The sequence below is a fragment of the Ornithorhynchus anatinus genome, chromosome 3 (assembly GCF_004115215.2).
Source record: "Ornithorhynchus anatinus isolate Pmale09 chromosome 3, mOrnAna1.pri.v4, whole genome shotgun sequence".
Taxonomy (NCBI): domain Eukaryota; kingdom Metazoa; phylum Chordata; class Mammalia; order Monotremata; family Ornithorhynchidae; genus Ornithorhynchus; species Ornithorhynchus anatinus.
The window spans coordinates 75,087,025-75,105,561 of record NC_041730.1 but is presented as its reverse complement, the minus strand read 5'-3'; the positions used below and the strand labels follow the sequence as shown (position 1 = coordinate 75,105,561).

Below are 18,537 nucleotides of genomic sequence, written 5' to 3'. Positions count from 1 at the left end.
GGTTATATTGTTCTCTCCCAAGACCTTAGTACAGTGCTTTGCGCTCAGTAAATACGATTGAATGAAAGAGGTCCTTTGTGTGAAAATAAAACCTGAACACACACATCAGCCCTAACTATTGTATCCTGTTTAGATGTCACTCCTCCTGGACAAGCCTAACTTCAAACTGCTGGCTTCCTTCTCACTTTTCTCAGGCATAGGCCAGGAGAAAGCAACTTAGCACTGAGCTTTACCTTTTATCTGATACTTAGTGGCTTTGGGCAGTCACCCCACACCACACAGCTCTCTGATTGGACTTTGATGATCTCAATTATTTCCATTTTCTGGGCCTGTTTCTCCTTCAATCCCCCATCAACAACAAGGAGAGGAGAGGTAGAAAGTGCACGAGTGAGCAAGCATGAGAGAAAACCCATCTTCTGTTGTCAGGCCTAAATCTGGGACTGTCCTCACAAAGTCCCTTTCCCTGATTTAATTTGGCAGATGCAAAATGTAAATCCTATCAGGGCTTTTTCTGGCTTTTGGGGGCCAGTGCCGCAAGAAGTCCCTTAGGAGAAAAATGATTGTAGTGCTTAAGACTCTTGACAATTTCTGTTTTGATGTCAAAAGAAAACTAGTTTACTGGCAGTACTTAAACATTTTGGGTTAGCTTAAGTTTAAGCGTATCACCATAGGCAAGTATTTATTCAAGTTCCATTATTTGTATGGTATTAAACAGCCCCTGGCACCAAATATAATAGATTGACACGCTTATGCAGGTGGAAAGAAATCTGTCTTGAAGCTTTTAAAGGGAATTGAAAGGCTACAGGTTCCAAATCATTTTCATCAAATAAAACGCAGGAAGGTGAAGCCTGAGTCTTGTGTAGCAGATCTCAGGGAGAGTTTCCAAATGAATACCTTGCACTTTTTGTCTCTTAGGTAATAAGTCCTGAGAAATATGACATAAAATGTGCTCTATCAGAAGCTTCAATAATTTTGAATTCCTGTGTGGAGCCCAAGATGCAAGTTACTATCACCCTGACGTCACCAATCATCCGGGAGGAAAACATGAGGGATGGAGGTTGGAAAGCTGCTCAAGATTCTACTTTGCCTTTCGTTGTTTCCTCTGTATATACCTATTCTGTTTACAATGGCATGAAGCCCTAGAAGGCAACATGCTGGCATTACTTACATGTTTGAAGGAATCAGTCATTTAGAAACCAGTTTTGCTGAATATAATACTCTATCTACTGGTGTATTTTTGTGGTCAAACTCGTGGCATGACTTATTTTCCTTTTTTTTACATTAATCGCCAACCTCAGAATTCTGGAAAAGGTACAAAATTATGTTCAGCCACCTTCGATGGAAAGAATTTGAAATTTTTGATCCCACAGGGCCACAAGTTTAAGTGGCATACTTTTTGTTCCCTCTCATTCCATGACAGATTTTAAAAATGAAACCATTAGACCATGTTTTGTCTCTGTAGTAGCTCTTTGAGTCAATGTGGAGCGAAGGCTTTGGCTTGCAATAAGATGGGCATTTTTCCCAGTTTTCTGAGGTGGCTCTTCAGTCTGGAGGGCTTTCATAAGTACACACAGCCTCCTGACCGTCAGAGCATTGACCCAGACCGTATACTTGAAGTACTCTAAAGATAAGAGGTTTGGTTAGTGAGTGAAAGTAGGCATCAGAGCTTTTAAAAGCAATTTATATCCACAGAATATGGAATCCTATTGGTGCCAGCAGTGTTGCTTTAGGGATCTGTAACTCTCTCGAAGCTTCAAAAGCTTTTAAGCCTACAAGCATGATCAGTGTCTGCGGTACATTGGTTCTATGGGTCAGATAAAATTTACTTTGTTTCCTTTCCGATTTCATCTTGGAAAACGAATATCTCTAACCTTATTGTTGAGTGTGAAGCTATAAAGAGACATATAAGGCTGTGCTAATCCTTCATGATGCAGGTTGATGGGGGTGGGGGGAAGCAGACTACAATAGCACTACATTAAAAGTAGGATCATAAAATGTTATCAGCAGTTTGTTAGTTACTTTGATATTTCATTTCTGAATGCCAAGCCCAGTGCTCATGCTTGGTTGAACCTCTGCATTACCCAGAGAACAAAGCTTTACAAAATATGTTCATTAGAAGACTTTGCTTCTCTCTTATCATAGGCATGATTTAGTGTATGCTGATTGCTGGTCTGTGCATTTCACTTTGGTTTACTCGCCTAAAAGTTAAACATTTTTGGTGTGAAAAGCTATTTTACACAATTGGCGGCTTCACTTTTTGGCAGTGGGTAGTGCCAAAAAACACACTCTTCTCAACTTAATCATATTGAGTCATATATAGCATATGACTTTTTCTGAAGAATTGAGAAACCTTCATCTGACACTATAATGTGAAGTGGTATTTTAAGTATCAACTCTTGTTCCGGAACACAGTGCATCAAATTACAGTGTGAGTCCACACCCTTGTGCTAAATTTGAAATAAATTGTGCCACATTTTCAAACTATTTTAGTGTCAAAAATCTAAAGTTATACATTGCAGGTGTTTGCAACAGATGTTTGCTATCTTATCCTTCCCAAAGGAAACAAAACTATATTTTTGTCTGACCCAAATTTGAGGTAGAATACTGTTCTGAGTTTCATTTATCTGCTAAGTATTACTGTGAGAGAAATGGTCAAACAAAAGATAAGTAGATGCCACCAAGACACTAAGCTGAAAAATGGACACAAAAACTTGAGAGCGTATGACCGCTGTACCTAACTGCGAATGACTGCAGTAAATCATGTCTTCATCTTAATTATGAAGATTGCTTGTTACATGCTGCAGAATAACGGTATGTGTGTGTTTTTTTTTTCTTACTGCAGCTCTGAATTCTCTATCTTAAAGTGGTGTAAAGCCGGTAGCTTGCTTTGGGGAGCTAGTTCAGGTGGTAAAAAGGAAGGCTTTGCCGGCAGATTAGATGTAAATGAAGAGATTATAACTTGCACAGAGCATGGAATTCTATTTAACGCAAAAGGCGCCCATTTAATGGCAAAAAGATTAAAAAAGCAAAGGACATATTTTGAATTATATAAATAGCTGTTAACCACATCGCAATTCTATTCTGCAGCAGTGTGCGTTTGACAGTTATCTATCAAGTATCACTGAATTGACTGTCGATATGCTCTAATCCTTGCTGGGGAACGTTCTCTTCAGCAAGCTGTGTGTGTGTATGTATGTGTGTGTGTATGTGTGTGTGTGTGTTTTTTCCATCCTTAGCTTATCGGCCCCGGTCCAAAGCCTTCTAGGAGAGGGGATTGATTCCTGTCAGGGGTTGCTGCCAAGACATCGGAAGGATTTTTGACCAAGGTTTTCATAAGCTCAGTGTCACACCTGCCATGTTGAATAAGGAGGGCTGTTGGTTGCAGAGTCCTAGCATTTACTGTCACTGTGTGTTTTTCTTTTTATTTTCCTTTTTTGTTATGTTTTTTTGGTTTTGTTTTTTGTCTTTGTCTCTTTCCTAGAATAAAGCGGTGTTCACACTAGTTTTAAAATGGTTGACTGGATTATATATATTTCACATAACCATCAATTCTGAAATTCATATACCCGTTAACTTCTAATAGGAAATAGTGTGGACACAGCATGTCTTCTAACTGACGATTAACCCCTTACTAGAGGCTTTTTTGAGAATACATTCATGCAAGTCAAGAATTTGTATTTTTGTTTTTTATAAATTAACCTAGCCTGTTTTTGTTAGGTTAACAGGGTGTTAGGCAATGAGTCTAACTTTTAGCACACAATCCTTAAGGGGTTAATCCAAAAGATTAAACGTAAAAAGGGTACAAAAATCCACATATGAAATTTTTCAAAAGCTTCCCCGATACATAACTGTAGGCAGAGAGGGCACATTTATTTTAAAATTGCAATAGGTGCCTTGCATCTTTGGACATGTCGAGCTCAGTGCCGTTGACATGAAGTATTTCTGAACCACAATACAAAGCAGGATTTCTCTTATGCCATAGTAAGCAAATGTTCCTTTATGAATTGGAAAAATAGAAATTCTGCAAAATTATAAATGGATTTGTGTGTAAATGAATTGTGAAAACTACTTTTGGAAAGATTGCACAGTGTCACCTATTTGCAGACTAGTTTTCCCAAATGTATAATAAAGCCTCATGTGAAAAAGCCTTATGGCTCATTACTCCCCTATTCTTTTCAGTTTTCTATTTTCTCTCATACTTTAGTGTGCTTTCCCATAGACTCCTGTTCTTCTCCAAAACTGTTCCAACTGTTGTCAAACTCAAATTGCGTTTCCAGCTTTGATAGTTGGTCTTGGTGACCCTTTTTTTGTGTACATTCCTAATAATTTTACCAGAACCTCTTAATTTTCTTTTTAATTTACCTCCTGAACATCCCATTTTAGTGTACACTGATTACCACCTTATCTTAGGGTGCCAGATACTTTCTAGGTCACCTTGAATCCTTCTTCAGTAACAAATCAGAATCATCTAGAGTTTTACCTTGTGTAGGACATTAATACCCTTGAAAAGAAAGATAATCCAAATGGGACTATAGGTCTATTGTAGCCTAAAAATATATCCCATACCTTGAATGATTTCTCAGAAGACAAAAATCGTACAAAGCAATAGAAAGTAATCTAAAACCAATCTATATAGAAAAAGTATTCCCTGGTATCTTTGCTTTGTCAGAGCATCTTTCTCCCCTCCTCCCCGCCCCCCCCCCCACCCCGTTCCTTTCAGTATTGAGTAGCTGTCATTCAGATATATTGACACAGCCTCATTTTGCATTTTTTATACAAATGACACCTTTGGCAGAGTACCGGATCTGTGAGTCAAGTACCATTATTCCTCATTGCCCGCTGAGTTAGCAATTATGATTTTATCAGAAAGCATTTACAATCTCCCATTTCCATATTATGTTTTGCATTCTGTGGTTATAAGATTATATGAGAAATGCCCACTGGGTGTCGTTTCAACTTGCAAGCAGTACGGAATTACTTGTCTAAGTCACTTGGTAAGCCCAGTTGGAAGAACTGGTTTTCCTTTCCAAAAAGCATTTAAGGATGGTTTATTACTGTCTTTGTTAGAGTAATGTGACCAAACAAACCCAAGGATATGATAGTACACGACTTCCCTTTTGGCAACCAACTATGCTGCCTGTCACCTCTTCCGCTACTTACTCTACTTAACCACACTGGCTCTTGTTGCCCTTTTTCTGCTTTTCCCAGTATATCTCTCCAACCTTTCTATTTTATGTTTCCTGGGAGTCCTGTTGGGAATTATAGAGGGCATGAAAATTCCCATAAAGGCAGATTTTCTCGAAGAAAACCTGATTTTAAGGCCTTATGTTTTGACAATTTTGGGGTACTTAAAATCTCACTTCCAACTCAGTCCTTCAAAATTACATTTGTTGTGGATCACTTTCTGGAACCAGGCCTAAAGTAGCCTGTGACCATTTAAGGTGTTGAACAAACTCCATAAGTTGGTTGTAAATTCTCCTTCATTAAAGTGGATTTTTGTGTTCCCTCTGTCTTCTGTTCTTTGTGCTGGGGTATTGTATCCAAAAGTCCTTCCTTAGTATTTAATTCTGATGGGAATTTGTTTTTCCAGAAGCTATTTATTCCAACTCCTTAGTATTTAATTCTGATGGGAATTTGTTTTTCCAGAGGCCACTTATTCGTACTCTAATTACCCTGTTGTAGTCTCCAGTGCGGTTTAAAAAGTGACTACTCAGGGGAGGAGATATTTTTCCTTTTCTCAGTCATTCTATTGGGTTAACATTCTAATGCCACTGATGGGGTCCTGCTAATTGTGAATCTGTAGATGGGTGTATTCAAATCCTCATTTACTCTCAAATGGCATGTGTGACATTGAAGCTACTTTAAGGAAGTGTCTTGCTCACCTGGTCAAACACCCATTCCTCACTGCATTTTGCCAATTCAATCCATTTTAGATGTAACCTCGGGTATGGTGAAAGACCCACCGGACGTCTTGGACAGGCAAAAATGCCTTGACGCTCTGGCTGCTCTACGCCACGCTAAGTGGTTCCAGGTTCGGAACATCATTTTACTTTTTTCTTGTAGCCTTATGAGAGAGTAGTTCAGTTGCAATATGAATGTTTAACTGTGTGTAAACACTCAAAGGTTGCCCCTTGGCAATGGTACTTTAAATTAAGTGACCAGAAAACTGTTAACCTAGAAAGTTCAGTATGGAAATTCTGCTTTATGCAGTTATTGCTGATTTGACAATATCCAACTTTTATGGGTGGGGGCGGTGGGGTTTTTTTGTTTTGTTTTTGTTTTTTGTGGTCATCGAGTAGCGGTGTTGAAAACTTGACTCGTTCTGGGTGACCCCATACCGTGTACTCGTATTTTATTCCATAAGGCTGCAGAGTAACTTTGCTTTAATGACTGTGTTTAAAGCTTTGTCTTTAGTTTTAAGATTTTTTTTTTCCTGTTTCCTTAAGTTTAATAAGTGTAGGGAGTGAAAGGTGAGGAAGCTGCTGTTTGGTTTAGTGACTTTGCATTCTTGCAAAGGCACGGTGAGGAAACCAAACAGATTCCCTCAACCTTTCAGTCCCTAGACATACTTTTTAGCTCTTTACTTTATTCCTTTTATTTCTAATATAGGCAGATTTTTAAAAATTTCCTGTCTTAATTGAACGTAGGTTAAAGTTCACAGGGGATCAAGAAATATTATTCTTGTATAATCTGTGCACTTTGACTTAAAGTACCAGCTTAAAGTACTAACCCTGGCATAAAATATTGCTGTAAATGGCAGCTCATAAACTGAAGTTTGTGATTATTTTTCATTTTCTTTTTTACATCATTATAGCTGAGCTTCCATTGAACAGTGATGTTTTAGCTTTTTTCATCAAAACCTGTTTTCAGTAGCTGTTAGGCTTAATTGACTTGATTTTTGTATTGCTCTCAAGGCCAGAGCTAACGGTCTGCAGTCCTGTGTGATAATCATACGTATTCTTCGTGACCTCTGTCAGCGAGTTCCAACTTGGTCTGATTTCCCAAGCTGGGTGAGTATCTTATAGCTGCATTTTACGAAACTTGTAAGCAGAAAATATAAGTGCTTTTCGAATGTGAAGTTGGCATCAGTTATTTGTTTCCTGAGAATTTGCCACCTGAGGAACGGAGAAATGAAGCCCTCCCCTCTTTCCTTGTGCACCCCCCCCCCAAAAAAAACCTCTTTCATTAAATTTCTCCTTTTTCTCATTCTCTAGAAGAAATTGTGAAATCATCTTCGGTCAACTCTTCTTTCTAACATTGTTCCTGGAGCTCAACTGATCTCTGTCATGAATTACTGCTGGTGTAACTGGCAAATGTTCAGACTGACTTTTTTTTTAGTCAGAACTTGCTTTGTTATCTACTCCTTGCTCCCATCAGATATCTTTCAGTTAGCTTATCCAGCTTGGAGAGGTTTTAGAAATGCTCAGTTTCTTTCAGAATTGAAGTTTCATTCAATGTTAAGGGGTTGTCTGAGGACCATTGAGACCAGTGGAGGAATATATAAACAGTTCTCCTTTAGAGTTATGTTCTTAATAAAACCTACCATTGAGGATAGCTTGTACTGTAGTACAGCTCCGTGACTACCCCCACAGATGCACCCAACTATTTCAAAGAATACTCTCTAATGCTTTAACTGCCTCCATCCCCAAAATGTAGTGAAAATTCACATTGTGGAAGAGCTGAGTGTGCCAGCTATTCTGGGACTCAGTCGCTATTTATAACTGCAGTTTTTTGACAAAACTTACCCATCATGGTTTCTGACCACCTCTTAAGGCAGTCCACACACCCCTTTCAAATGTTTTTTTTTTTCCTCCATAGAAGGTCCCAAAATTCCATAATAGAATTCTTAGAATTGTTCTGTATAGAGTAACTTGTGTCCAGTCCTTACATTTGGGACTGTTATTACATTTAGGGACTGAATAGTTTTGAACTTAATTTCCAAGGCTGTTTTATAGCCAGAGTTCCCTTCTTTAGTATGGCATTGGATTACCTCTTTTCCTTCCATTTCTGTCCAGACTTCTTGAGGGAGATGTTTACACCTGCTCTCTCCATTTCTTATCTTCCAATTCTCTCCCAGATCCCCTCCAATCTGGCTTCTGCCTCCTTCACTCCACAGAAGAAGCCCTCTGAGAGGTAGCCAGTGATCATCTTCTCTCCAAATCTGATGGCCTCTACTCCAAAACCTAATCCTCCTAGGCCTCTCAGATGCCTTTGGCACTGTAGACCACCCCCTCCTCTTTAAAACTTTATCCAACCTTGGATTCACTAAGACTGTCCTCTTGGTTCTCCTGTCTCTCTGACAGCTCCTTTGCAGTCTCTTGCTGGCTCCTCCTCTGCCTCCCATCCTCTGACTGTATGAGTCCCTCAAGGCTCAGCTCCAGGTCCCCTTCTATTCTCCATCTATACCCCCTCCCTTGGAGAATTCATTTTACTTTCCTGCAATCTCACATCTCCTCCTGCCTTCAAGACATATCTACTTGGATGTTCCGTCGACACCTCAAATTAAACATGTCGAAAACTGAACTCCTGAACCCAAACCCTGTCTGTCCTAGGCTCATCTCTCTCATTCCACCCACATAGTCTGTCACCAAATCCTGTCAGTTCTACTGCTTTCACAGCATCTCTGAAGTCCATCCTTTCCTCTCTGTCCAAACTTGGTATGCTGAACCAAGCACTTATCCTGTCCTGCCCTGACTACTGCATCTGCCTCCTCATTGACCTCCTGGCCTCCTGTCTCTCTCCACTCCAATCCACGCTTCACTCTGCCGCATGAATCATTTATCAACAGAATCATTCAGTTTGTCTCCCCACTCCTCAAGAACTTCCAGTGGCTGCCCATCCACCTGTGCATCAAACAGAAGCTCTTTACTATTGGCTTTAAACCACTGTCAGCTCACCCCCCTCCTACCTCACCTCACCTACAACAGCCCAGCCCCCACACACGCACACTCTGCCCCTCTAGCACCAGCTTACTCACTGTCCCCTAATCTCATCTATCTCTCAGCCGAACGCTTTCCCATGTCCTTCCCCTAGCCTGGAACTCCCTTCACTTCCATAAGCCAGGCCACCCCTCTCCAGCTTCAAAGAGTTCATACTCTTCATCCCTGTTTTATAAGTGAGATGACTGAGGTACAGAGAAGTTAAATGACTAACCCAAGGTCACCAAGTAGACAAGTGCCAGAGCTGGGATAAGAACCCAGGTCTTTCTGACTCTCAGGCCTGTGCTCTATCCATTAGGCCACACCGATTCATCTCCAAGAGGCCATTTTCAACTAAGCCCTCTTTTCCTGCTCACTCCTTCTTCTGCATCCTCTCTGCACTTCAGCCTGTGGCCTTTGGACACTTGCTGTTCCCCCACCTCCAACCCCACGGCACTTATGTGCTTATGTACATAGCTTTAAATTACATAGTATAAATTATTTAGTCGTATTGTCTGCCTCCCCCTCTAAACGGTAAGCTTGTTATGGACAGGCAACATGTCTGCTAATTCTGTTGTATTGTACTTTCCCAAGCACTCAGTACACTGCTGTGCACATAGTAAACACTAAAATACGATTGATTGCTTCCACTCCCTTAACCTCGATGAGGCATGTTCTGGTTCTTCGGCTGTGGAGGCCAAATACAAGTGAGAACTTTAAATCCAGGTTAAAACAAGTGGACAGCAAACCTAATTTTGTGAAAAAATAATACTGCTATATTTCATGATTATTTTTGGTAAATCATTTATGAATTCAGAGCCATTAATCTGACTTTTCGTTTTAGCAGTAGAAAATCTTTGATCAAAATGCAGTCAACTCAATTTGGAACCTAATTAGCCATACCTCTTGCTTATCTTCATCGTCAGGCTACCCAGCTTAATAGCCCTTTTACTAAGTTTGTACAGGGAAAAGATAGAGGAGGTGAAATTTAAAATGGGATTCCCTGTTTAGCATTTCTGGCAAAGTTCTCGTGTGGAGTCAGATTACTTAAATTTAAATCTCATTGGGGTTTTTTGGGTTATTTTACTGGTGGGTTTTTGTTTTTGTTTTTTAATTCACCCTCTATCCCAGTCCCCAGCAGTGCACTAAACATTGTCTGTCCTGTGCATTAATGACATAGTAAGCCAAGCTCCAGACTTTTCATTTTGAGAGCGGGGCCTAAAAGGGGCTGGGATTTTAGCCACCATTTAAGTCTTTTCAGTCCCACTGAACACTCTCAGATCTTGATAGATACCTGGATACCTGGATTGAGCTCTAGAAGCTGTGGGATGATCACTTTGTTGCCCCAGTGGATTTGAATGCCTGTGGCTTTAAACTCCTGAAGGACAACTGTACCCATCTGTCCCATAATGGGGGTAGCCTTCTTGCAGAAACCCACATTCAGGAAGTCTCATGCTATAGTTTAGCATGACTGATGCCAAATACAAGCACATGACTCTTTCTTCCCACAGTGAGTTGCACCGTATCCAGACAGGCTTGAGTTTTGGAAGAATGTTTCTTAATTCTGCCATTCCATTCCAACCAAGAGATGTCATGAAAGCATGCATTCTGGCAGAACTGAGCATATGTTATTATCATTGTTATTATTATTAATACTCATAATCATATTTATCGAGCATTTACTGTGTGCAAAGCACTGTACTAAGCGTTGGGAGAGTACAATATAACATCGAACATATTCCCTGCCCACAACGAGCTCACAGTCCTCGTCTCTTTGTTCTGATCACAGTACACATTCAAAAAATGCTATTTAATGAGTTAGAGAGCCCTAAAACAACCTGTCCATCCTACCTACAAACCAGGAGCACTGATTTCGGCGGAGGAGGAGGACGGCGGTGGGATCAACATGAACTTTCACTTGCATAATATTGCAGTGGTTAGTTTTACCCCTTAACTTTTGGGGCTGGAAGATCGGGGCAGACAACTGGTAGTCGCAAGATGACTCCAGGTCTTTGAATACCACAGATTTGCTAGTCCAGAGAGGGTGGGTCGTTTAAAATGACAAGTGGTCATAAAATTTCACCTTATCCATTAGTTCCAGCCTCCTCTCCACCTCTTAATAGTGATGCCAAGTAGCAGATTGCCCCTATTATCTTTCGGAAGGTAATTAAAATGACACCTCCTCCAAGGGTCTTTGCCCAGTTAACCCTCTTTTCCCTTAATCCCTCTCCCTTCTTCATCACCTGTACTTTGGATCTGTATCCTTTAAGCACTTACTATTCACCCCATCTTCAGTCCCACAGCACTTATACCCCTATCCATAATGTTCAAATATCTCTAGCCCCTCTCTAGGCTGTGAGCTCCTTGTGGGCAGGAAACGGGTCTACCAACACTGCTGTATTGTACTCTCCCAAGTGCTGAGTGCAGTGCTTCACACCCAGTAAGTGCTCAGGAAATACCATTGACTGATGATCCCAAGCACAGAAAGACCTCAGGCAGCCAGAAAGAAAGATTTTTCCAATTGCCCCTTAAAGATTGTGAATTCGCTCAAAGAGTAAAGGTTCCAATCCCGAAATATTAATCTCTTGATTTGGGAAGTCATGTCCTAGTGTGGATGTTCTGGTTTCAGTGTGAGATTCTCCTAAAAATTCAACATAAATTTAATAACAGTTGTCAAAAACAGTGTTTTTGAAGTACTGCTTTCAAAACAGTTCCAAAAATACTCAGCTGTCTCTCTTGCTGGTCTTCTTCATGACCACCCTCCCTTAAAAGCTCTGAGTTGCAGTATCGTCTTAGAGTGCACTAACCTAGAAGCCACAGAGTTCAAGTTCTTTTTCCTCAACCACAGGCCCTCTTCCTCTGCAAAGTGAATATAATGTTTCTAAACAATTTTTGACATTTTGGAGTTACGGTTGGGTGAGTTGCATTGGCTAAACACAGCAAACTATATTATGGAGTTTTCCTAAAGTTATGTATTCATAGCTCTAGAGCTTGGCCTTGTACTAATTCAGTCATAATATGTCTGAGGTAATTGATCCTTTTTAAAAAAAAATTATCCATTTTTGCAGTATCAGTATAATGTGTAGATTGTCTCCCTCATTGGTGTTTGAATCTGTAGATTTAGTTGACTTCACGGCTCTGGGCTTAGAGAGTTTAGAAGTAGCGTGGCTCAGTGGAAAGAGCCCGGGCTTGGGAGTCAGAGGTCATGGGTTTGAATCCAAACTCTGCCACTTGTCAGCTATGTGACTGTGGGCAAGTCACTTAACTTCACAGGGCCTCAGGTACCTCATCTGTAAAATGGGGATTAAGACTGTGAGCCTCATGTGGGACAACCTGATTACCCTGTGTCTACCCCAGTGCTTAGAACAGTGCTCTACACATAGTAAGCACTTAACAAATACCACCGTTAATTAATTTTGCTTAATACCACGTATTTATGGTTGCCTGATATATATTTTGAATTTGGTGTTGCAGCTGCTTAGAAGTTATTTTAAATGCAATTCACTGCTTATTCCAACGCAGTCAAGGTGGGTTCTCCTTAACAGTTATAAGGACTTAAAACAGGTATGTCAAGTTGATTCTTGAGAGGGAGTCATTTGTGAAGCAGCATGAAAAAGCAAGGGCCTGGAAGTCAGAGGACCTGGGTTCTAATGCCAGCTCTGCCACTTGGCTTGCTGTGTGATCTTGGGCAAGAAAACAACTCTGTACCTCAGTTTCCTCAAGTATAAAATCTGAATTCACTACCCGTTGTCCTACCTACTTAAACTATGAATCCTAGGTGGGACAGGGACTCTGTCTAAATTAATTAACTTGTATCTACCCCTGCTCTCAGAACAGTGCTTGACACATAGTAAGTGCTTAACAAATACTCTAATTGTTATTATTGTTATTATTTAAATAAAGTTACATTCACATATGACCAGTCTTTTTAAGAGGCAAATTGCTAACTCTTTTTGTAAAATCATTAACCACCTAACGCACTATTAAATAATTTGCAGATAGCAGATTTAGTGCTATCTGAAGATATATATGATAGCTATTCGATTGTTTCTTTTTTCACAAGTGCAAATGGTTGCCTTCCATTTTTAAGGTATGTTTGCCTTACAGGGCTTCCTTGGGTATGGGGATAGTGGCCCTAGTTTAGTGGGGAGAAAGGGCAAAAAAGGAAAGAAACAGACCATCACAGGTAGAAACAGCCACCCGCCCACACATGGTCTGCTTATGGCAGTCAGAAAAGACAGAGGAGACAGAGGCTATTCTCCAACCTTTGTCGGTGGCCTCCCACCCCCATCCACCATGTTCCACACTAGGTTGTTGGCGGTGGGAGGTGCTAGCTGCCATGCTCTCTCTCCCACCTCCTCTCTCTGACTGCCGATGGTGGTGATAACAGCACCTCCAGACTAGAGCTGAATGGCCATCCGGCTGTCCTCCACAAGTCACACTGAAGGAGGTCTTCTCCCTCTTCCAATTTCTGGGCTACCTAAAATGTAATGCTCCTTTCTGTACCATTGTATCTGTCAGCTTTTGCGAGAATTTCTCCTCAGATCGAACACTGGTTAGCACTACTTCAGAGGGTATCGAGGCCTACAGACAAAGATGTTTGTGGTTGTATATGCATAGAGTAAGCCTAGGTTTACAAGAAGTATCCAGGGAACCTAATCCGTTCCTTTCCTCATGGGTCCGGTAATAATAATTGTAGTATTTGATAAGTACTTACTATTTGCCAAGCTCTGTGCTTAGTCCTAGGGTAAGTACAGTACACTCAGATCAGACCCAATACCTGTCCTACACGGGAGGACCTCCAGACCTTTTCTGTTTCCACTAGGCCACGTTGTGTAAAGCCCAGAAGGACCTATATTGTGCCTCTTGGGGTTGCTAATGAAGCTATCACCATGACTAACTATTTTTGATACCAATTCTCCTAGTATAGCCACCGCTCTTGGAATGATTTATCCTCTTGCCACTGTATTATTTTACTATGTGGCACAGTTCGGCTGAGCCAAAGAGTGGCAGTGCAGCAGTGTCACGCCCACGGCCCCAAACAGGTCTTCCTATGCCAGTTCCACTTGCACCAATTCATGGATTGCATTGTATATCCCGAACACACTTGTGTCGAGGGAAGATTGCTTCCCAGAGCTTCCACTGTATTCTCTCCAGTCATGAAATGAAAGAAAACGTGTTAGAGCAGAAATGACTAGCTCCCTGTCCATTTTTCTGTCCCCCGTGCATGTTTTCTTATGCATTCACACCACTTTATACTATTCCTGTTTACTTTTGCTCCTCATACCATCTTGAAGAATTTACCATTTGGTAAACTTGCTTTCACTCTTCCTCTCTTAGGCTATGGAGTTACTGGTAGAGAAAGCAATCAGCAGTGCTTCTGGGCCCCAGAGTCCTGGGGATGCACTAAGGAGAGTTTTTGAGTGCATTTCTTCAGGAATCATCCTAAAAGGCAAGTGGCATTTGTTTGGCATCTCTCCTTCTAAAGCAGTCCTGGAGAAGACAATCATAAAAATAGGAATGTTAATACCGCATTATTGATCTTCTTGAATGTTGGTTGTTTTAGGTGGCCCTGGCCTGCTGGATCCTTGTGAAAAGGATCCCTTTGATACACTGGCTACAATGACCGATCAACAAAGGGAGGATATTACTTCTAGTGCCCAGGTAATCAAAATCATTATTCAGTAACTTTGGAATCCAAAGTCAAGCTAGGTAAACCTGAACCTTGAACAGTGAATGGGGGCCAGTATCCTGTTGTATTTTTCTCTCCGAAGTGGAGCCGCACAGGCCATGTACATTAGCAAAGTGATTTTGGTGTTTAATCTTTGATGATTGCTCCTATATGAAGATTTTGATTACTTTCAAAATTTCAAGAAATGTTGTGAATGAGAGGTGGGTAATTATTTGAGAATTACTTGAATTATTTTGAGACTTATTGGAGAATAGAGAAACAGCATGACTTAGTAGAAAGAGCCCGGGCTTGGGAGTAAGAGGGCGTGGGTTCTAATCCCAGCTCTGCCACTTGTCAGCTGTGTGACCTTGGGCAAGTCACTTCACTTCTCTGGGCCTGAGTTCCCTCACCTGTAAAATGGGGATGAAGACTGGGAGCCCCATGTGGAGCAACTTGATAACCTTCTATCTCCCCCAGTGCTTAGAACAGTGCTTGCCACATAGTAAGCACTTAACAAATACCAACATTATTATTATTATTTGGGCTACAGAATCGCGTAAGTTTTTTGTAACTGTTGAGGGCCCCATACATAAAAAACTATTCTGTGGCCTTCACAGTCGATAAAATTATGACCCGTATTGTGTTAAGAACCTACCCTTTCTTTCTAAGCAAGTTGGCAATTTGTGTAAGCATGCTGATAAACGTTTACAGATATTCCCACCTATCAGTAGGTTTACTTCTGCTGAATGTGCCGCTGGACTAAGTCATTGTTTGTTGAGCCCCAAACATTGTTTTGCCTCCCCCTGGTGTAGATTGCTGCCACAAAGCTTGGAGTGCATTAAGGTCAAGTTTCAGTTCTGAAGGAAAATAAATTAGAGGGTTGTTTTCCTTCATATGACATTTATGGAACGGAGTTAGTTGAGCCTCTAAAGATAGAAGGCAATCTTGGAGAAAGTGAAGGAAGAAAAAGAATGATACCTTTTTTTAAAAAAAAAAGAATTTTTCAAAGAGCAGATTCCAACAGCCCTAGAGAGCTTCATTTAAAAGTGAATAAATGCATGTTGGTTGAGTACAGCATTAGCATTCATGCCGAGCACTAATCCCTCACTAAACAGCATTGATCCTGCACAAACTAGTTCCCCACCATGTGATCTGTGGGATGGCACTATTGGCATGGGGACATAAACAGTGTTTCTTGTTGTTCCTGTTACTTGCCAGTTGTGAAATCACTGATTGTGGTTGTTTACGGGAATAGAAGTGATAGATTTATTAAGCTCTGACCAGGTGTCAAGTGCTGTCCTGAGCAGTGGGGGGAAAAAATACATGGTAAGAATTAGATGTAGTCTCTGGTCCTAAAGGGGCTCATACTCTAAGAAGTGGGGTAATAATAATAATATAAGTACTCAACGCTTACTATGTGCCACACTATACTAAGTGCTGGAGTGGATACAAGAAAATTGAGTTGGACACAGTCCCTGTCCCACGTGGGGCTCCCACTCCTAATCCCCATTTTACCGATGAGGTAACAGAGACACAGAGAAGTGAATTGACTTGTCCACGGTCACACAGCTGGTAAGTGGCAGAGCCAGGATTAGAACCCTTGACCTTCTGACTTCCAAGCCTGTGCGCTATCCACTACACCATGCTGCTTCTCTAAGGAGAAGCAGCAAGATTGGCAGCAGACACATGTTAAACTGCAAGCCGTGAAAATACACCCATATGAGAGATGACAATGAGAAGTCCAGGCGGATTACGGCACTGAAGGTGGAGAGCAGAGTTTCAGGCCCCTCACAGCTCAGCCCGTCACGGTTCAGCTATGGCCTTCCTGGTGTTCTGAAAATGGAGGCCTCAGGCTTCAGGGATTTTCTCACCCTTCCTGTGCAGAAGCAGGGGCGGACGGCATTCTCGGGCCCGGGGGCCAGTCAGCCTCAGCCCCTCCTCCTGTGGGACAGATCCCAGCGGTGCTTTCCGGGGTTCGTTTTTGGGCTCGCTCTGCGTGACTTTCCTCCCCCTTCTCCGGGCTGCAGCAGCTCTGCCTTAGAGAGAGTCGTCACTGGGAAGTGAATTTTTGTGGGTTTCGTATTGATTAAACGTTCGTTGCCCTCCTGTTAAAACTTACAATTTAGGGTTTGTCTCTAGTGAAATCACTCCTAATTGTGAATCTCTCTTGTTAACAGTTTGCATTGAGACTCCTTGCATTCCGTCAGATACACAAAGTTCTAGGCATGGATCCATTACCCCAAATGAACCAGCGCTTTAACATCCATAACAACCGGAAAAGAAGAAGGGACAGTGATGGAGTTGATGGATTTGAAGCCGAGGGGAAAAAAGACAAAAAGGATTATGATAACTTTTAAAAAGTTTCTGTAGAAGTTTCAGTGTTAAATGCAAGAGATTCCCAGTTGTTAGTTGTTTTTCATTCATAGTAATGTCTACTTTGAAATGCTTATGGAAAAAGTTGGAAGGTTAATTTTGCAGAGCGTGTCTTCTGTGAAATTAAAAAAAAACTTTTAACAAATTGTACAGTGTTAGGTATTTTATGAATAGACAAGACTAAAAAAAAGTGCTCCACTAAAAAAAAAAAAAAATTAGTTCAAGTTTTTCCCATTCTTTTAGTCTTACTTCATTTGTTAATTGTTGTAACCTCCCCCATTTCTGTCTTTTATTAACCAGTGCATTGTCTCCTTAAATTTTAACTGTATTTAATGCAGCATTTGTGCTTCAGTTGCTACATGTATTTGGTATTTTTATTTAGAGGTTTTGTTTGCTCTTTGACACTAGCTGTAAGTTACTTTGTGTTATAGATGATATGGAGCCCCCTTCCCTTAATATTTTACGGAACTTCTTTTTGTAAAGTGAGACTGCAGGCTTTTTTGTTAAGTTTTGTTTTGTTGTTGTTGTTCTGTATGTGAAGGATTACAATGCAAAAAGTTATCCTGTCATTGGAGTTCTCAGAACTGAATTTCTGCAGATCTGGTGGCATTCGTTCCTTTAGTGTGACATAAAGGTGTAATTAAGACAGATTTCTGTTACTCTAATCAAGTTTGCTGTTAGTTGTGCATTAGCGGTATAAAAGCTAATATATACAGTATGGTCTTGCAACAGTTTTAAAGCATCTGCAGAATGGATAATAAAAATTGCATGACATTTTTGTTTTTAATAGACAGACTTTTAAAACTTTCATTTTAGGTTTAAGGCATAAGTCTTTGTACAATTGATTCTGACATAGCAAGGCCAAAAATAATTTTCTGAATATTTTTTCTTGTGAGCAAAGGAAAGGTCATGTCACAGTCGGGTGGGCTAACATTGTTTTCAGAAAAGAATGATCTGTGTGGCACTAAAACTGTTTTATTAGCCCATGAAGATGAGCATGAGGTTACTCTAGCACTGTAACAATGGTCTCAATTAGTTGCAGGCAGTTTAACAGCAAAGTATCACTAACAAAAATAAAGTTATCAAAGAAAAAACCCAGAAATTTATTTGATGTGGCCATTTTGAATGCTTATGTCTCCTTCCAAAAGCTAAATATTCTAGCAGTGGTGTAAATGAGTTACATCGTACAGTTGATGTATGCTCTGGTACACAGGTGTCATTTTGTTGTCACAGCACTACAGTGAAATACGCAAATAAAAACTTAAATTCATTTGATGAGTTAACTTTATTCCGTGCCAGAACTGACATTTTACAAGTTTCATTTGTCTCTGGGAGTAATGGCTCATGTTCTACGTTGGACCTTAATAATTTCGATTTTTAGTACCAGGATCCAAAGAACTTGTGGATGCCAAAGAAGGTAGATCATCCTAGAAGCCCTGGCGGCAATAGAGTGGCCAAGTACTTACCCGTTCAAACCTCGAAACTGGGTGGAGCCCGTTTAAGGAGTGACTTCAGGTCTATGTGAAGAGGGAGAGGAGATATTAATTGTGTGGGAGCAAACACAACTGGGATATC

General features: G+C 40.7%; 1 protein-coding gene across 1 annotated transcript in view; it reads left to right on the top strand.

Moving 5' to 3' along the window:
• ZFR (zinc finger RNA binding protein) overlaps nucleotides 1–18,232 on the top strand; it is a 62,025-nt gene extending 43,793 nt beyond the window's left edge. The window contains exons 15-20 of the mRNA XM_029059602.2: nucleotides 916–1,057; nucleotides 5,934–6,031; nucleotides 6,915–7,010; nucleotides 14,259–14,370; nucleotides 14,485–14,582; nucleotides 16,767–18,232. Coding sequence (XP_028915435.1) covers nucleotides 916–1,057; nucleotides 5,934–6,031; nucleotides 6,915–7,010; nucleotides 14,259–14,370; nucleotides 14,485–14,582; nucleotides 16,767–16,946 — 726 coding nt within the window. The 3' untranslated portion in view covers nucleotides 16,947–18,232. The remainder of the gene's footprint in view (nucleotides 1–915; nucleotides 1,058–5,933; nucleotides 6,032–6,914; nucleotides 7,011–14,258; nucleotides 14,371–14,484; nucleotides 14,583–16,766) is intronic.
• The last annotated feature ends 305 nt before the right edge of the window (nucleotides 18,233–18,537 follow it).